Source organism: Gorilla gorilla, chromosome 3, assembly GCF_029281585.2.
Source record: "Gorilla gorilla gorilla isolate KB3781 chromosome 3, NHGRI_mGorGor1-v2.1_pri, whole genome shotgun sequence".
Classification (NCBI taxonomy): domain Eukaryota; kingdom Metazoa; phylum Chordata; class Mammalia; order Primates; family Hominidae; genus Gorilla; species Gorilla gorilla.
In genome coordinates, this window is record NC_073227.2 from 98,706,673 (window position 1) to 98,727,281 (window position 20,609).

General features: G+C 41.9%; 1 protein-coding gene across 3 annotated transcripts in view; it reads left to right on the forward strand.

Annotated features, from left to right (window-relative positions):
• The window catches only part of FRAS1 (Fraser extracellular matrix complex subunit 1), a 484,406-nt gene that overhangs the window by 375,903 nt on the left and 87,894 nt on the right, over window positions 1-20,609 (forward strand). For all 3 annotated transcript variants that reach the window (XM_004038871.5, XM_055385587.2, XM_055385586.2), the window contains 7 exons: window positions 1,292-1,427; window positions 3,944-4,134; window positions 5,149-5,302; window positions 6,473-6,736; window positions 8,571-8,759; window positions 10,193-10,312; window positions 10,596-10,775. In XM_004038871.5, the coding sequence (XP_004038919.5) occupies window positions 1,292-1,427; window positions 3,944-4,134; window positions 5,149-5,302; window positions 6,473-6,736; window positions 8,571-8,759; window positions 10,193-10,312; window positions 10,596-10,775 (1,234 nt within the window). The remainder of the gene's footprint in view (window positions 1-1,291; window positions 1,428-3,943; window positions 4,135-5,148; window positions 5,303-6,472; window positions 6,737-8,570; window positions 8,760-10,192; window positions 10,313-10,595; window positions 10,776-20,609) is intronic.

The window sequence follows — 20,609 nt, forward strand, 5'->3', positions numbered from 1 at the left end:
CTCATCAGCTGAGTGACCTTGGGCCGTACACTTAATCTTTCTTTGCCTCAGCTTCCTTGTCTTTTATATTTTTATTTATTTTATGTTTTGTTTCCTTGTCTTTTTTAATTCTCTTATTTATTTTTATTTATTTTTAAGAGAGGAGGTTTCACTATGTTGCCCAGGCTGAACTGGCAACTCTTGGGCTCAAGCAATCCTCCCCGCTCAGCCTCCCTAGTAAGTGAGACTACGGACCTGTAGTCCCATACCTGGCTCTTTTCTTTAAGATATTATCATTTTCTACTACATAAAGAATTTCTCTAATGATTAATAAAATAGTATGGAAACCCCCTAGTACAGTACCCAGTTCATGGTAGGGATTCCACAGAAGTTAATTCACTTTCCTCCCTGCTCTATGTACATACCATAATGCCAAAAGCTCAGGAATTTTTCTGGTTTTGTTGAGCAACTGAAAATTCATAAAACTAAGTCATTTCTAAGTGGTTCTGATATTCCTCCCATTTTTCCATTTTTACATAAAACCTTGGAAAAGCCATTTGGACTGTCCCCATTCCCAGAGTCAGAGTGACCTTCCCCTTTGTAATTTATAGATCTTCCTACAGTTAGCCAAGAGTTGTTCAGGGTGAAATTGCTTGACCATCTCCAGCAGGCTAGAGAAAAACACCAGGCTCAGATTGTGGGGTTAGCATACAAAATAGAGCTCTAAAGGAAAAAAAATTAGTTTGAGCAACTGCTTTTACTTATAGTGATTTATTTTCTTTCTTGACATTAAGATAAGCACTAGCTTTCAGATATGGTGAACCTTTCTTGCTACACACCTATAAATATATAATATAAGAGAATAAACAGGACTTTTATTCTGGATGAGAATGCCTATAGGACACAGTCACCCTCACAGTATCCGCAGGAGAACTGGATCTATCATTCTCTAGCTGTGGGCTTTTGAATGTTGATGTGGAAGGAAGGCAGCCATCCTGGCAGGCAGCTGAACCGAGGTGGGTGATTAGAATGGGCTAGAGCTGCTTTATAACCAGATCCATCATTGAATGGAGTGCAACTTTGAAGGGAGATACAGAAGTCATCATGTCTGACTGTAGCTTTGAGAGGCACTGAAAGATTGCCTGGCTTCAGCAGCATACACATTCCTCATCTCGTCTGTAGAGGGTCTGCCTCCTCAAAGAAGCGGAATTGGTGCTAGAAGGTCACCCAGGCAGCACTTTGCAATCCAGCTCTTTTTTTACTGTGGTTATGTGAAATCACCAAGGACTCTCTATGTTCTTTTCTTTCTTAGGTTGATGAGGGAGGGAGAGCACCACTCTCATTTCACCATTTTTTTGCTACTGATGATGATGACAACCTCCAGGGAGATGCCATCATTAAACTAAGTGCTCTGCCCAAATATGGCTGCATTGAGAACACAGGAACAGGTACCACTTCCTGTAAAACTGTTAAGGACCTTGAGAGAAGGGAGGGGAGAGGGAGGAGGACCTTGCTTCCAGCTAAAGATGGAGATGGAGAACTACAGAGGAGGGGAACAATTTCGAAGGAATGGAAGGAAGGTAGGAAGGTTTCATTCATTCAACAAAAATTTAATGAGCATTTTCTGTGTGCGGGGAACTTATTTAATTAAGCACTAGGGATGTATCAACAGACAAAACCCCCTCCCTTCACAGTGCCTTCAATTCTGGTGGGGGCGGTGAGAGACAAATTAAAAACCTAATAAATGAGAAGATTGCGTATGATGTTAGAAGGTGAATAAATATTATGGAAAAAATAGAGCAGGGGAAGGGGATTTGGAATGCCAGCAATGGGGCAGAAGGGCTTGTGGATTACACTCAGAAATGAGTGTCCAGGAAGTAAAAATTCCTGTCCTTTTATTGTGAGGCAGCTGCAGTTTAGCTGAACCGTAGCTTCTGTCTCAGCTCCTTCTACATATATGATATGAATTAAAATGCAAGCTTGTCTATCTGTGACACTCTCTTCCACAGCCCTCCCCTCCACCATCTGCCCTGAACACTCCGGTGGTTATCACAGAGAAGGAAAGGCAAGAAGGGATGTACTGTCCATGGCCCCCTGAGACCTGCTGTGACTGGCAATTGAGACAGCTCATGGCAGGTTGCTGTGCTGCTTTCCCTGCACAGAGCTGCATGAGCACCAGCACTGGGCTCTAATTGGTGTGCAGCTAGCAGCTCCCATGGAGAGTCCATTGACTGCAGGTGTCTGGGGCCAGCATGGGGCCTGGGATTTCAGCCTGGTAACCAGAAATTCACTTAGCAGTGGTCATGTTTTCCTACAGAAGTTTTGGATCCTTTTCCCATCTTTCCTTTCAATGTGTGCCTTAGATCTGTTTATTGCAGAATTAGGTTTATTTCAACAAATGTTTGTGCTAGATAAAGTGGATGTAAGGATAAGACACAGACTCATGTGCCTTGAGTGGGAGACAGATAGGAAGACTGACAAATTACAATAAATGCAAAATGCCAGGACAGGGAAAGGAGCAAAGCACTGAGAAGCAATCCTCCTGCCTTGGCCTCCCAAAGTGTTGGGATTACAGGCATGAGCCGCCATGCCCAGTCACTACTTGGGCTATTTTTGACTCAAATAAAGAAGCCACATTTCTCCTGTTTAGAGTGATAAATTTAAGAAAAAAGTAAAAATTGGAAGGAATTTTAGCCGTTCCTTCTGGAAACCCTGAACTGTATAGCCTAATGATTATTGGGTCACTGGCCGCTTAGACCTCTCTCAGCTTCTGTTGCCTAGAGGAATAAAATCTGAGGGGTAAAATTTAAGAAAATTCATGTCATTGAAGAAAAAAAAATTGTGTTGAGCTCTTCTTTCAAATGAATTCTAATAAATATGACACTGTCTACAATTCAGGAAGTTAATAGCCTTTTAATTTTTGATCTGATTTTTGCAAAGGGTCATGGAGAAGGGAAGGGGAAAGCCTGTTGCCTTCAGATCTGCTAGCTGCACTTTTCTGTGTTGATGTATATCCAGGCAATGTTTGAAGACACAAGGGTTTTCTTGTTCTCCTCTCTCTAGAATAACATTGTGATGACAATTTCAAATCAATCAATTAGACTTAAATTAAAATCAAGTAAAAAACAAGACATCTATCATTTAGATATTGCTTACTCTTCCCCTGGGCCTTTTGCAGTGTTTGGGGTTGGGATGAGAGGAGTAATCTGAGCTAGCATTTTCTGTGGAGCTCTGAATGGTAACTGGGCATCTCGGTACCTGAATGGTGGTACCCAAGTGCCTCAGTGCCTGAATCCCACCTGAGCATCATAGTATCTGAATGGTACCTGAGCTCTGAATGGTCCTGGAGCATCACAATAGCCCTGGTGCTGTATCCCAGGGGCTGGGCTCTGACCCATGCAGAGGTTCCCTTAAGAAACTGGGAGGTCCAATGAAAACATGCTGCAAATGTTTCTTCGATTAAAAGATATACAGTCAACACTACAGATGTTTTTAGATTAAAAGATATGCATTTAACATTTTCTTATCTAGTGAAAGAGGGTTCCTCATGCAGCATATGCCAGATAGAATGGTTTTGAAACTAGCTGGAGCTTAAGGTAGAATCTCTGCTTCTGTATTGTTACTTGCCCTAGTAACAGAAGTTATGATCAGAGACTCCTAATAAAACAACCAGTGGTTCTATGTTATATAAATTATTGTAAGTTTTTTTGCATATTATCTCATTTGATTCCTTTTGGAAATGGCAGGGCAGGTATATCCACTTATAGATGAGAAATAGTCAGTGAGGAAACGGATCTGACCCAGGCCTTCCAATTCCTGGTCTTGTGCTTATCCCACTCTCCCAACTTTATCCTCAAATACATTTTCTTTTTTTTTGCTGAAAATGATACCTTGTTTTCTAGTTCAGCCTAGTAAGCAGGAATTGATAGATCAAGGTAAAAATGCTCTCTTGATGTTGATGCAGGTGATCGTTTTGGCCCTGAAACTACCAGTGACCTAGAGGCATCATTTCCTATTCAAGACGTCCTGGAAAACTACATTTACTACTTTCAGAGTGTTCATGAAAGCATTGAGCCAACCCATGATATTTTTAGTTTTTATGTGAGTGATGGAACCAGTCGTTCAGAAATTCACAGCATCAATATCACCATTGAGGTAAAGACTTTGGAAGTTGGAAAGGTTGAGCCCTTGACCACAATATTTCACACCATTAGAGAGCTTTCTTTATAGGGACTCAAAAGCAAAGAAGATTGGATTTGACCTTCAAAATTGAAGGTCATTCTTAAAATATAGCCTCCAGGAATCTTGTAGAATTAAGGTTGGCATTTGGGGAAGGCTTGAGTTAGAAATCTAAATTTCCATTTCAGGATTGAATTTATTTGTTCGGTGTGAAAAACAGTTTGTGAAGGTCAGAGATGCTTTGCCAGTCTCATATTTAAATGAAAACTTACATATGTCTATGTTTCTCTGAAATTGTGTTTGGTTCTATATGCATATTTGCCTTTTCTTATTTTACTGCATTTATTTATTTAATTGTAACATCAAAGAAATGTGTTCCTTGATGTTGTATTTATTCTCATTTGAGCAACTACACAGGCTTGCTCTACCGAGAGAGAGACACGGGGGAGGGGAAAGATAAATCTCAGAATGAAATACCCTCTGCCTTGGGAAAATAAAATGTAAAGAACCCTAGGCACTCTTAAGGGTCAGTGGTGGAAAGGGGCTGGCACCAGGGCAGGGAGACAGCTTTAGAGACCCACACTTTCAAATATAGTGTCCTTCTACAGGTACTGTGTTATGCTTAGCATTTTCTAAGAGAGTTCTGAGTTATATTAGTATGGTCTTTTATCTTCAAAGTATATTAATACTTGTACTTGTCAAAGCACATATCCATATTTTTGGTCTAGAAAATATGGTCATTGTACTTATGGAAGATATCTGAGAAAACTTTTATGAAATGTCCATCAGCTTCTTTTGAAGGGGGCATTTTGTTTCCTGGACTTGCTCTCTTTTCAAACTAACTGTTTTGCTTGGGAAGTAAAGATGGTGCCACATTAAATGCTATTTTGACGTGAACATTTCTGTAGCAATGATACTGTCTCTGAATAATGTGCATTTTCTTTCTTCTTAAATATCTGTGTGAGATCTAATAGTTTATGCTTTAATCAGAGGAAGAACGATGAGCCTCCCAGGATGACCTTGCAGCCCCTCAGAGTGCAGCTGAGCTCAGGAGTGGTGATAAGCAATGCTTCTTTGAGCCTGCAAGACCTGGACACCCCAGATAATGAGCTCATTTTTGTATTGACAAAAAAGCCTGACCACGGTAGGGCACAAACTGCTATGAAAAGCTTCTTAATTGAGATGCCCGATGGGCTGTTAGAATAAACACAAATATTTCAGTTGATTATTTCTTTTCTTGTATGTGGTACATTCTTTGCATCAAAGTGTAATCAAATTCACAGCTGGCTAATATTTTTTTGGAGTCCTGGTAGACATCAGTTGTTTAAGAAGCCTCAATCCCAGTTAATTGGTGTCTCTGAAGTTAAATTTCAGCTGTTTTTTTGCATTTCTATGTAACCTTAAGCAAAAAAGTTTTCAGAATTTGCCTATTCTCTTCTCAGAGTTCCCATATTGTCTTCTCACGGTAGACATCAGTGTTTAATAATCTTGAGCCATTTTATGTACCCTTGTAGAGGCATACTAGATGTCTTTATGAACTTGTTCCTTTTGCAAAAAAAAAAAAAAAAGCACTTTTCCTCATTTAAACCAGAAGCAGAAGCCACTTTTGGGACCTTCTACCTACTTATTTTTTTTAAGAGCCATCTCCCCAGTTATTGGCTAAAGTTCTGGAATGCAAGTGGTGTGTCTCAATTCATCGTAATGCTCATTGGTCTTTTAAAGATGAAATTGTTGCAGTAGATGAAGGGTTAATAGAAAAGACTGTTGGGCATTGTATTTTAGCTTGCTTCCATTCACTTTCGCTTTCTTGAATGAAGCACTTTGACTGTCCCATTGTGGTACATGACCCTTGAGAACAGAAATATATGCTTCAATCTAAAGATGCTTAGTGTCTGTCTTAATTGAAAAGGAATTTAAAGCATATTCCCATCTCTCCCTCTAGATGCCCTAAGAGAAAGACAGTGAGTGCTATTTTCACTTTGCAAAAGGGAAAAATAAGATTTAGATAATGAAGTGAGTTTAAATTCATGGAGGGAGATATGATTTGTAAGTCACTGTATTACCACATCCATCTGTGTCTCCTTAAGAGACTTTTTAGCTAGGATAAGTGGGACTTTGTCTTCTTTATTTGTGTATGAGGCCACAGAGCAGCACCCTGTGGTTATATGTAAAATGCTAAGCTGTTGGCACCAAGAGCCTCTGAGGCACTTGACATTCTACCCAGACTCATACTAGGAAAAATCAGACAATGTTTTGAATCATATATATATGTGTATTCTACCATTGTTTTGCTTTTCTTTACCTCTTCCCTCAGGTCATGTACTCTGGAGGCAAACTGCTTCTGAGCCTCTGGAGAATGGGAGAGTTTTAGCCCAGGGCTCAACCTTCACCTACCAGGATATCCTAGCTGGGCTGGTTTGGTATGTGCCTAGTGTCCCTGGCATGGTCGTGGATGAGTTCCAGTTCTCCCTCACTGATGGCCTCCACGTGGACACAGGGAGGATGAAGATCTACACAGAACTGCCTGCAAGTGACACACCTCACTTGGCTATAAACCAAGGGCTACAGCTCTCAGCAGGTACCACAGAAATAAAGGAGAGTAGCCATGGTTTTTCTATCCTTATTTCTTCTTTGTCCAGTATGCAGTACTTTCTTCCATGTTAGTAATGTGGGTGCATCTTAAAGTACCTGTTCCATACTTGGGGAAATTGGAGTCTTGGAAAACTATTGTTTTTGGGATACTAAGAATTGTTAGTGACAAATGTGAACCTCTAAAATTCTTTAGACCAAATGCCTATGTCTGTGAATTACAGAAAATGTTGAGAAGAGTTTATAATATTTCCAGGGCCCTCAAAAATCTTAATTTATTCAACTACTCCTAGGCCCAGGTTTCCTCTAACATTACTCCCATTCAACAAACCCCATGGAAACAAATAACGAAATATAGCAGAATTTTTAAGACGCTTATTTTTTTACAAAATGCATGGAGGGGAAGCTGGGAAACCATCATGCATTAAAAGTGATTATACAAATAATTGAGAATTATCAGATATGGTATTCTAGGGTTTAACATTCACAATTTTGCTCATGTTTAAGCAACATTGGAGGACCTGTGACAAGTGTTAGTCTTGAACAGTTTGCAGTAGGAAGTTACTTAATTAAGGAGTGGACCTTTTGCCCAGGGTGTCTGCATCTTACTAGAGTTCTGTTGTTTGTTTGTTCTTAGTTTCATGTGTATTTTGCAGTGAAAAATGTATGGTATAATAGTATTGGAAAACTTGGTAGTTCTCAAAGGTCTTAAATATCAAGTCTGAGATTTGACTTTATCCTACTTATAAGCTAATAAACTATCCTGTTACTCTTTCATGGATGCTGGTAGAAGATACAAGATTCCTCCATCAGAAATACGGCACTCTTGTTACTTATAGCACAGCAGGCAGCATGGGCATCAGCAGGTTTGCATCGGTTCCCTCTGCCATCCCAGTCCCATAGGGGTGATGTAGAGGGCCCAGACAGACACTTTCACGTGCAGTAGGATGCATCACAGAGGGGAATACTGAGCTTGGGGAATTCTCCATGTTACAGCAGCAGAATGCAAGTCTTATTTTTGTCTGAGAGGAAGACATTACCTCATCCCTCAAGGTTGCTCTCTGAGAGATGGCCTGGGTAAAGCATGGTCAGGGCCTTGTGTTCTTGGTATTACCCACTAAGAACATGTCACTCCAAACACCAGGATGTATTATGCATGAATAACTAGGCTCTACTTTACCAGGATTTACTATTTTTAACATGATAAAGCGGCTGGGTAATAAAGCAAGTGACAAGACCCTGAGAAGAGGAGTTTGCCATTAGCCAGGGCTTTATCTTCATTCCCAACACCTGTGCAGTGTCCAGGGCCCAGAGGCTCAGATCTCCTTGCTCCTAACATCCTCTGTCCTGAAGGATGCTGATTTTCACTACTTTGTCTGACATGGCAACAAGATATGTTTGAGTTTATGTAAAGCTATATTTTTCTGATTTGGTGATTCTCAAGGCAGTAAATAAACTAAATCCAAGCAGGCTTCATCATAGATCTAGGAGTTATTTTTGTCACAGAACTGGGAGTTATTCCACAGATCTAGGTACTAACTGATAGGTCACTGAGTTGGAAGAGCATAGGAGAGAATGAAAATGGATCAGAAGGAAAAAAGTGCTTAGGTGTTGACTCAAGGGAAAATTAGTAAATTGAAATGTCGGTACTCTTTCACTAGGGAAATTATAATTTATTCAGCTGGAAACTGAGAAGGGCAAGTGCCTGATACCTAGACCCAATGACTATGTGATAATTTAGCCTCCAGTCTCCTAAAATCATTTGACATCCCATTCAAAGGAAATGTTGGGGAATAACCTACTCTCTTCCGTTCTCTTCCAAGGGTCTGTAGCACGCATCACAGAACAGCACTTGAAAGTGACAGATATTGACTCAGATGACCATCAGGTTATGTACCTCATGAAGGAAGATCCTGGTGCAGGGCGCCTGCAGATGATGAAGCATGGCAACCTGGAGCAAATTTCTATTAAAGGCCCCATCCGAAGTTTCACCCAGGCAGACATTAGCCAAGGTCAGCCAGTTCTCTTCTGCCTACCAGGCTTCCGTGGACTGCACCTACACTAGTAAAATGAGAATTAAATGTCTGGTAGTCTATGGCAATAAACTGTACACTCTTTGTTTTGAAGAGCTTCATTTGTTCTCTTCCTTGTTTTCTTATTTTTTTTTCTTTTTGTTTTTAAAAAAGCCCTATCTTTCTTGGTTGAAATGTGTTCATGCTTTGACTTAGCATTGGTGGCATTTGCAGCTATTTTGGAGAGAAAAAGTTATTTTGACTTGCTGTGATGCTAAAAAGTATATATGAGAGAGAGAGAAGGAGAAAAGAAGTGAGTTGGGATGGATTAAGGTGAAAATTATGCCTTCCTTAGGTGAGCAATTTACATCTCTTTTCAGCTCCCCAAAGAGCACAAGTTAATGAACTAAGCAAAATGGAAGGGCATAAATCGGAGCTGCCTAGGGGAAATTACATGGCTCATCCCTCCATCAGGAAATGCTGATGTAATGTAAAGGCATAAATGTTAAATGCTACATAGTTACTGTACAGTGCTTTCAGGGATACAAAAGGGAAAAAAAGTTATATATTGGGGAAAACGTAATCCAAAGTCTTGTGATTATGTGCAATTCTGTTTAGAAGTGGAAATATACCCCTGCGGATAAAAAACAAGTGTCCCGCCCACATACTAACACCTAAAATTGACAACAGCTGAATTCTCATTGGAACTGGCTGTGCTTTAGTGAAGGGGAGTGGAAGAGGCAAAAGGAAATTAATTCCTTAATTATTTCATATGTCGGTGTCTACTTTTAAAAGATGAGACCAGCCCCCTCTTCCCAGATATTTGGTTATATTTACACAACCAAATTGATAGATGCTTTTAAATGATGCTGTAGGTTAACAAAAATGTAATACATTTTTGTTGTACTTCTCCTTTTAGATCCTTTTGTGTTCTATGTGGAGTTTATTTGTTGGTTGGCTATAGCCCATGTTGCTCTGTGAACTGGGCAATGAAAAGTGAAGAGTTCTGGGAGAATGTGAGGTGCAGCTCTGTGTCTTCTTGCCCTTGTGATTCCGATATATAATAGGGTCATGCCAGGTGATGTAGGTGTGGTCAGTGCACATTTACACGTGGGCAGTTTCGTGGATCTAGTTTTCATGAGGTGTCCTTAGAGGCTGAGCTGATCTTCCAAAAAGGCTCAGCCTTAACCATGAGAAATGTCATTTGGGGTGATTTTGTTATGAGAAGGTCTTTGGTTATGAGAAAGTAGATGGTGGGAGAGGAAAAGGAGGAAATGAAAACTTTAGATTAAAATGTCAAAAGCAGTGTCAAAGCGAGGAAGGTGTGAACTGATTCATTGGTGTGAACACCAATTGAATTCCCACCTCTTGCTTCAGAAATAAGGGCAGAAAGCACTAATAGCAAATCTTGATTTTTTTTTTCCTTTTTATAGGCCACGTAGAATATAGTCATGGAACAGGAGAACCTGGAGGGAGCTTTGCTTTTAAATTTGATGTGGTTGATGGAGAAGGCAACAGATTGATTGACAAGTCATTTTCCATCAGCGTTCTAGGTAAAGAGACATTTGATTTTCTAATATAAAACTATTTTAGCAGTTCTGAGGTTATATAGTTTATACTTTGTTCACCTTGAGGCTCGAGTCCTTCCCTTTACCTAGCTGGTGTGGAAACTGGAAATCATACCCCCTTTATTGCACGAAGCCCTGGCTCCTTGGTGTGCTCTCTAACACACAGGCCTAGAGATGACTCTGACCTTACTTCTTGGCACCAGGCCTAGAATTAAAGAAAGGAGGCTGAGAAGATCCCATTTCAAATCACTATTTCTGATATTTTCAGAAGACAAATCCCCACCAGTCATCATCACCAATAAAGGACTGGTCTTGGATGAAAACTCAGTGAAGAAAATCACCACCCTGCAGCTGTCTGCCACTGACCAGGACAGTGGGCCTACAGAATTGATCTACAGAATCACCAGACAGCCCCAGCTGGGCCACTTGGAACATGCAACATCACCAGGTAACTCTATCATCTCTTGATTTACTGAATCAAAACTTAGGCCTTAGTAAGTATTGAGGGCAGCCACATCATGTATCATGTATACCTAGAATCTGCCTTAATTCATATTTATTTTCTGCCTCACTAATTTCGACCATTATACACTGGCTTGTATTATACTTAGCACACAGCAGGTGCTTAATGATTACTTACTGAAGGTAAATTAAAAGTTACATGTAAAATTTTCTATATGCAATCTTGTCTCCATAACTAGATGGTAAATTCCTTTAGGGCAAACACTGCATCCTGCTTTTCATCTATACTCCCTTGAGAACATGGCACTGTGCAAGGCATTCTGCATGGCTTAAAAATTCAATCCAGTGAATAGTGAGTGAGCAAGTGTACTGAGCAAGATTCTGGTTTAGCTGCTGCTCAGGAAATGAAGATGATTGAGATACAGTCCTTGACCTCCAGAGTTCTCTATTGGGTAAGATAAGGAACCTCTGCACATAACCATAACTCAGGGGAAAATATGGCAGGTGTTTTAAGAAAGATATAAGCATGGTGTTGTAGGAGTTTAAAAGTGGGAGAGGCTACATTGGGTGAGAAAGTGCACAGAGGTGGCATTTAAGAGTGCCCTTGGAAGGCAGAGTTTGGGTATACAGAATTTGTATTCTTTCCAGAGATGGGAATAGCATGGGAGGCACCTTCAAAAAACAACAAGTAGGTCAATTTAACTGAAGCACATATTCTAAAAATAGTAGGAGATGGGGCTCATGGATAGATTGAGAGTTTGTGGAGGATCTTCAAAGCTGGGATAAGTAACCTCTATTTAATTTAATAGGCAATAGTGAGTCACTGTGGAATTTTGAGCAAGGAAGAAAAGTGAAACTCATCAGGTAGTGTCTAACAGGATGAACTGAAGGAAAGAAAAAGGAGGCAGTGGCAGGGGTTAGAAAGCTTTCACATTTGGCCAGGTAGATGGTAGTGGGATTTCACCTAGAGCAGCAGCCATGAGAACAGTAAGATGAGAATAATGTGAGAGAGAATTCCTGTACCTAGTAAGCATTCAATAGACATTTGTTGGTTGAATGAAGGATGGAAGAAAGGAAGGAATTTCAGGGGAGAACCTACACAAGCTGGGAGCTGAAGGGATGTGAGTGACAAGAGATATTTGCTGAATAAACAATCTAGAGCCAGGTGCAGTGGCTCACACCTGTAATCTCAGCACTTTGGGAGGTTGAGGTGGGAAGATCTCCCTTGAGTCCAGGAGTTTGAGACCAGCCTGGGCAACATAGTGAGACCCCGTTTCTTTTCTTTTCTTTTTAAAGGCCAGATGTGGTGGTGCACATTTGTAGTTGTAGCTACTTGGGAGGCTGAGACAGGAGGATTGCTTGAGCCTGGGATTTGAGGCTGCAGTGATCTGTGATCATACCACTGCACTGCAGCTTGGTGACAGAGCAAGACCCTATCTCGGATTTAACAAAAATACAGGGGGGAGGAGCCAAGATGGCCGAATAGGAACAGCTCCGGTCTACAGCTCCCAGCGTGAGCGACGCAGAAGGCGGGTGATTTCTGCATTTCCATCTGAGGTACCAGGTTCATCTCACTAGGGAGTGCCAGACAGTGGGCGCAGGCCAGTGGGTGCGCGCACCGTGCACGAGCCGAAGCAGGGCAAGGCATTGCCTCACCTGGGAAGTGCAAGGGGTCAGGGAGTTCCCTTTCCCAGTCAAAGAAAGGGGTGACGGACGCACCTGGAAAATCGGGTCACTCCCACCCGAATATTGCGCTTTTCAGACCGGCTTAAAAAACGGCGCACCACGAGACTATATCCCACACCTGGCTCGGAGGGTCCTACGCCCACGGAATCTCGCTGATTGCTAGCACAGCAGTCTGAGATCAAACTGCAAGGCGGCAGCGAGGCTGGGGGAGGGGCGCCCGCCATTGCCCAGGCTTGCTTAGGTAAACAAAGCAGCCAGGAAGCTCGAACTGGGTGGAGCCCACCACAGCTCAAGGAGGCCTGAATGCCTCTGTAGGCTCCACCTCTGGGGGCAGGGCACAGACAAACAAAAAGACAGCAGTAACCTCTGCAGACTTAAATGTCCCTGTCTGACAGCTTTGAAGAGAGCAGTGGTTCTCCCAGCACACAGCTGGAGATCTGAGAACGGGCAGACCGCCTCCTCAAGTGGGTCCCGGACCCCTGACCCCCAAGCAGCCTAACTGGGAGGAAGCCACCAGCAGGGGCACACTGACACCTCACACGGCAGGGTATTCCAACAGACCTGCAGCTGAGGGTCCTGTCTGTTAGAAGGAAAACTAACAAACAGAAAGGACATCCACACCGAAAACCCATCTGTACATCACCATCATCAAAGACCAAAAGTAGATAAAACCACAAAGATGGGGAAAAAACAGAACAGAAAAACTGGAAACTCTAAAATGCAGGGCACCTCTCCTCCTCCAAAGGAACGCAGTTCCTCACCAGCAACGGAACAAAGCTGGATGGAGAATGATTTTGACGAGCTGAGAGAAGAAGGCTTCAGACGATCAAATTACTCTGAGCTACAGGAGGACATACAAACCAAAGGCAAAGAAGTTGAAAACTTTGAAAAAAAATTAGACGAATGTATAACTAGAATAACCAATACAGAGAAGTGCTTAAAGGAGCTGATGGAGCTGAAAACCAAGGCTCAAGAACTATGTGAAGAATGCAGAAGCCTCAGGAGCCGATGCGATCAACTGGAAGAAAGGGTATCAGCAATGGAAGATGAAATGAATGAAATGAAGCGAGAAGGGAAGTTTAGAGAAAAAAGAATAAAAAGAAATGAGCAAAGCCTCCAAGAAATATGGGACTATGTGAAAAGACCAAATCTACGTCTCATTGGTGTACCTGAAAGTGATGCGGAGAATGGAACCAAGTTGGAAAACACTCTGCAGGATATTATCCAGGAGAACTTCCCCAATCTAGCAAGGCAGGCCAATGTTCAGATTCAGGAAATACAGAGAACGCCACAAAGATACTCCTCGAGAAGAGCAACTCCAAGACACATAATTGTCAGATTCACCAAAGTTGAAATGAAGGAAAATATGTTAAGGGCAGCCAGAGAGAAAGTTCGGGTTACCCTCAAAGGGAAGCCCATCAGACTAACAGCGGATCTCTCAGCAGAAACCCTACAAGCCAGAAGAGAGTGGGGGCCAATATTCAACATTCTTAAAGAAAAGAATTTTCAACCCAGAATTTCATATCCAGCCAAACTAAGCTTCATAAGTGAAGGAGAAATAAAATACTTTACAGACAAGCAAATGCTGAGAGATTTTGTCACCACCAGGCCTGCCCTAAAAGAGCTCCTGAAGGAAGCGCTAAACATGGAAAGGAACAACCGGTACCAGCCACTGCAAAATCATGCCAAAATGTAAAGACCATCGAGACTAGGAAGAAACTGCATCAACTAATGAGCAAAATCACCAGCTAACATCATAATGACAGGATCAAATTCACACATAACAATATTAACTTTAAATGTAAATGGACTAAATTCTCCAATTAAAAGACACAGACTGGCAAGTTGGATAAAGAGTCAGGACCCATCAGTGTGCTGTATTCAGGAAACCCATCTCACGTGCAGAGACACACATAGGATCAAAATAAAAGGATGGAGGAAGATCTACCAAGCAAATGGAAAACAAAAAAAGGCAGGGGTTGCAATCCTAGTCTCTGATAAAACAGACTTTAAACCAACAAAGATCAAAAGAGACAAAGAAGGCCATTACATAATGGTAAAGGGATCAATTCAACAAGAGGAGCTAACTATCCTAAATATATATGCACCCAATACAGGAGCACCCAGATTCATAAAGCAAGTCCTGAGTGACCTACAAAGAGACATAGACTCCCACACATTAATAATGGGAGACTTCAACACCCCACTGTCAACATTAGACAGATCAACGAGACAGAAAGTCAACAAGGATACCCAGGAATTGAACTCAGCTCTGCACCAAGTGGACCTAATAGACATCTACAGAACTCTCCACCCCAAATCAACAGAATATACATTTTTTTCAGCAGCACACCACACCTATTCCAAAATTGACCACATAGTTGGAAGTAAAGCTCTCCTCAGCAAATGTAAAAGAACAGAAATTATAACAAACTATCTCTCAGACCACAGTGCAATCAAACTAGAACTCAGGATTAAAAATCTCACTCAAAGCCGCTCAACTACATGGAAACTGAACAACCTGCTCCTGAATGACTACTGGGTACATAACGAAAAGAAGGCAGAAATAAAGATGTTCTTTGAAACCAACGAGAACAAAGACACAACATACCAGAATCTCTGGGACGCATTCAAAGCAGTGTGTAGAGGGAAATTTATAGCACTAAATGCCCACAAGAGAAAGCAGGAAAGATCCAAAATTGACACCCTAACATCACAATTAAAAGAACTAGAAAAGCAAGAGCAAACACATTCAAAAGCTAGCAGAAGGCAAGAAATAACTAAAATCAGAGGAGAACTAAAGGAAATAGAGACACAAAAAACCCTTCAAAAAATCAATGAATCCAGGAGCTGGTTTTTTGAAAGGATCAACAAAATTGATAGACCGCTAGCAAGACTAATAAAGAAAAAGAGAGAGAAGAATCAAATAGACACAATAAAAAATGATAAAGGGGATATCACCACCGATCCCACAGAAATACAAACTACCATCAGAGAATACTACAAACACCTCTACGCAAATAAACTAGAAAATCTAGAAGAAATGGATACATTCCTCGACACATACACTCTCCCAAGACTAAACCAGGAAGAAGTTGAATCTCTGAATAGACCAATAACAGGAGCTGAAATTGTGGCAATAATTAATAGTTTACCAACCAAAAAGAGTCCAGGACCAGATGGATTCACAGCCGAATTCTACCAGAGGTACAAGGAGGAACTGGTACCATTCCTTCTGAAACTATTCCAATCAATAGAAAAAGAGGGAATCCTCTCTAACTCATTTTATGAGGCCAGCATCATTCTGATACCAAAGCCGGGCAGAGACACAACCAAAAAAGAGAATTTTAGACCAATATCCCTGATGAACATTGATGCAAAAATCCTCAATAAAATACTGGCAAACCGAATCCAGCAGCACGTCAAAAAGCTTATCCACCATGATCAAGTGGGCTTCATCCCTGGGATGCAAGGCTGGTTCAATATACGCAAATCAATAAATGTAATCCAGCATATAAACAGAGCCAAAGACAAAAACCACATGATTATCTCAATAGATGCAGAAAAAGCCTTTGACAAAATTCAACAACCCTTCATGCTAAAAACTCTCAATAAATTAGGTATTGATGGGACGTATTTCAAAATAATAAGAGCTATCTATGACAAACCCACAGCCAATATCATACTGAATGGGCAAAAACTGGAAGCATTCCCTTTGAAAACTGGCACAAGACAGGGATGCCCTCTCTCACCGCTCCTATTCAACATAGTGTTGGAAGTTCTGGCCAGGGCAATCAGGCAGGAGAAGGAAATAAAGGGTATTCAATTAGGAAAAGAGGAAGTCAAATTGTCCCTGTTTGCAGACGACATGATTGTTTATCTAGAAAACCCCATCATCTCAGCCCAAAATCTCCTTAAGCTGATAAGCAACTTCAGCAAAGTCTCAGGATACAAAATCAATGTACAAAAATCACAAGCGTTCTTATACACCAACAACAGACAAACAGAGAGCCAAATCATGAGTGAACTCCCATTCACAATTGCTTCAAAGAGAATAAAATACCTAGGAATCCAACTTACAAGGGACGTGAAGGACCTCTTCAAGGAGAACTACAAACGACTGCTCAATGAAATAAAAGAGGATACAAACAAATGGAAGAACATTCCATGCTCATGGGTAGGAAGAATCAATATTGTGAAAATGGCCATACTGCCCAAGGTAATTTACAGATTCAACGCCATCCCCATCAAGCTACCAATGACTTTCTTCACAGAATTGGAAAAAACTACTTTAAAGTTCATATGGAACCAAAAAAGAGCCCGCATCGCCAAGTCAATCCTAAGCTAAAAGAACAAAGCTGGAGGCATCACACTACCTGACTTCAAACTATACTACAAGGCTACAGTAACCAAAACAGCATGGTACTGATACCAAAACAGAGATATAGATCAATGGAACAGAACAGAGCCCTCAGAAATAACGCCGCATACCTACAACTATCTGATCTTTGACAAACCTGAGAAAAACAAGCAATGGGGAAAGGATTCCCTATTTAATAAATGGTGCTGGGAAAACTGGCTAGCCATATGTAGAAAGCTGAAACTGGATCCCTTCCTTACACCTTATACAAAAATCAATTCAAGATGGATTAAAGATTTAAACGTTAGACCTAAAACCATAAAAACCCTAGAAGAAAACCTAGGCATTACCATTCAGGACATAGGCGTGGGCAAGGACTTCATGTCCAAAACACCAAAAGCAATGGCAACAAAAGACAAAATTGACAAATGGGATCTAATTAAACTAAAGAGCTTCTGCACAGCAAAAGAAACTACCATCAGAGTGAACAGGCAACCTACAACATGGGAGAAAATTTTCGCAACCTACTCATCTGACAAAGGGCTAATATCCAGAATCTACAATGAACTCAAACAAATTTACAAGAAAAAAACAAACAACCCCATCAACAAGTGGGCGAAGGACATGAACAGACACTTCTCAAAAGAAGACATTTATGCAGCCAAAAAACACATGAAAAAATGCTCATCATCACTGGCCATCAGAGAAATGCAAATCAAAACCACTATGAGATATCATCTCACACCAGTTAGAATGGCAATCATTAAAAAGTCAGGAAACAACAGGTGCTGGAGAGGATGTGGAGAAATAGGAACACTTTTACACTGTTGGTGGGACTGTAAACTAGTTCAACCATTGTGGAAGTCAGTGTGGCGATTCCTCAGGGATCTAGAACTAGAAATACCATTTGACCCAGCCATCCCATTACTGGGTATATACCCAAAGGACTATAAATCATGCTGCTATAAAGACACATGCACACGTATGTTTATTGTGGCATTATTCACAATAGCAAAGACATGGAACCAACCCAAATGTCCAACAATGATAGACTGGACTAAGAAAATGTGGCACATATACACCATGGAATACTATGCAGCCATAAAAAATGATGAGTTCATGTCCTTTGTAGGGACATGGATGAAATTGGAAACCATCATTCTCAGTAAACTATCGCAAGAACAAAAAACCAAACACCGCATATTCTCACTCATAGGTGGGAATTGAACAATGAGATCACATGGACACAGGAAGGGGAATATCACACTCTGGGGACTGTGGTGGGGTGGGGGGAGGGGGGAGGGATAGCATTGGGAGATATACCTAATGCTAGATGACGAGTTAGTGGGTGCAGCGCACCAGCATGGCACATGTATACATATGTAACGAACCTGCACAATGTGCACATGTACCCTAAAACTTAAAGTATAATTAAAAAAAAGAAGAAAAAAAGACCCTATCTCAAAAAAAAGACAATCTAAAGGTAGAATTATCTTTATTTCTTGGAACATGGAAGCAGTGACAGCATGTTGGAGTTTCAGAGATTCATGGATTCTTTTCAGATTTTAGGTTATAGAGTCTTCATTAATTCAACCAGGCAAACGGAAAAATGGGGGAAGTTCCTGCCCTGATTGTACTCACTTTCTAATGCAAGGATTCCAACAACAAGCAAGCAAGCACATATATGCTGTGTCAGATGGTGATGAGTGTCTAGGAGAAGGAAGGGTATTCCTGGGAGAACACAGAGAGCAAGCAGGTGAGGGAAGCCCTCTGTAATAATAAGATGACAGTTGAGCAGACATCTGAAGAAAGCCAGGTAGCTGGCCACACTGATACATAAAAAAAAAAAAAAGGACATTCCAGACAGAGGGATCAGCAAACATCAAAATCCTGAGGCAGGTTCTGTCAGGCAAATCATGTTCAAGACGCAGCAAGGAGACCAGGGTGGCTGCAGCAGAGTGAATGAAGGGGAGACTTGGAAGAGATGAGCTTTAAATGGTGGAGGGTGATCAAATGGAGGAAGTGAGGGAGGCAGACTGCATCTGGGTCCAGAGCAATGGTGGAGGAGGGCATGTTGTACGTGTATGGCAGGAGGGCGTACAGAGAGATGGACAGATTGGCTAAAATCCCTAGTGGGAATTAGAGCAAGTCACCTACCTTTTTGTCCGTAAGTTCCTGGGATAAGTTTGCAGAGCAGCACCCCCGAGACCTTGGCTGCTGAGATATTAGATAAAGAATTCACGAGCTAATTGTCTCCGCCAGAATTCTGTGAGGCTGCTGATTGTATCTCTCCAAAGATGAAAGGGCAGACTTGGCTGTTGTGTTAGGCAACTAATCCACACTGTGCAGAGCCTTCAAAAGCTCTGAGCTTCCTCAAGTCACTGCCATTGCCTCCCTGCTGGTCAGTAGCAGCTCCAGCTCTTCCCTGACCCCACCTGTGTTAAGAGTCCTGTTAGGGAGGCAGGGGCTCCAAATTTGCTTTTTCTGTTTTCACAGCTCTCAGCCTTTCCTGGGCTTAAAATCTGGTTACTGAAACCAAGCCAGCTGTGGTTCAGGAGAGGCCAGTAGGTGATCATGCTTCTCCCTCCTCCTGGAACAGCACCCTCCAAAAGTGGAGGAATGCTGTCTACCTGGGATGGTTCCTTCAGGTGCCCTTTTCCAATGGGCTTTATTTCCTAATTCACACCTTTCCCAGTCCCTACCAGTTTTTCTCAATCTGCCTGCTTCCAGTAACTCTGAGAAGAGCAGATACAAGGCTCCAGTCCTCTTCTCTTTACTCTGAGGGGCCCCTCCCCGTGGCTAATAAAACGGACTTCCCTGCCCTCCTCATCACCAACCCCACACTGAGCCCTTCTGTTTCAGTTAGCCAGGACTGTCTCCTTCCCTACCTCCCCAGCTCTACTAAAAATACAAAATTTAGCCAAGTGTGATTGTTTTTACATGTCAAAAGCCTCCCTTTGGAGGAAGTACATGTTGATTACTTACTGGCCTCCCTGAAGGTAGTTGGCTACAGCTTAGCAAAAAGGAGCAGCAACTCACCCCACTTGTCTCAATAGGTGAGGATGGGTTTACCAGAAGTTGGAGTTGGGGAGGGGGGGGTTCTGTTATTTCCAAGAAGAGCAGAGCAACTTCTAGGCCAGTGTCTGTAGTACAGAGCACCAAGATATTTATTTGGGGACCAGGGACCTCCTGGAATTATGAATCACTGGTGCTGCAGACACCCTCCTGATTGTTAACTGGGACATAGGCTTATTTTCATGCTGTCTTGCTTGGTCAGCTGATTATAATTGATTGTCCTCTGTAGACAGGAAATGTGGGGAAATCTCTTCTTCCCCATAGGAGATGCAGGGAGCCATCTGCCTATGCGAACTGTGCAGAAGACAGACCTGAGCCTTCTGTCACCAAAGAGAGTCCAGTCCCTGTATGCGCTGTCTTTTCAAGATTGAGCAGGCCACACCCTCACATCAGGGTTTCCGTCTATCAGTAGACCCAAAAGACCCTGTTTTTCTTGCGATATTAGAGTAAGGAGTTATATTAACTAGGATAGAAGCTAAGCTCCTGGACCAAGGAGACCCCAAAATATAATGACTTCAACAAGACATTTGTTTTCTCTCACAGTAATCCAAAGGCAGGTGGCTCAGGGGTGTGAGGTGGCTCAGGGGTGTGACGTGGCTCAGTGATCCTCAGTGTGAGGCTTCTACCTCTGGCCCAAGGTGAATGCCACAGCTGTGGTCCTTCTCCAGCCAGCAGGAAGAAAGAAAAGGCCAGGGGAGC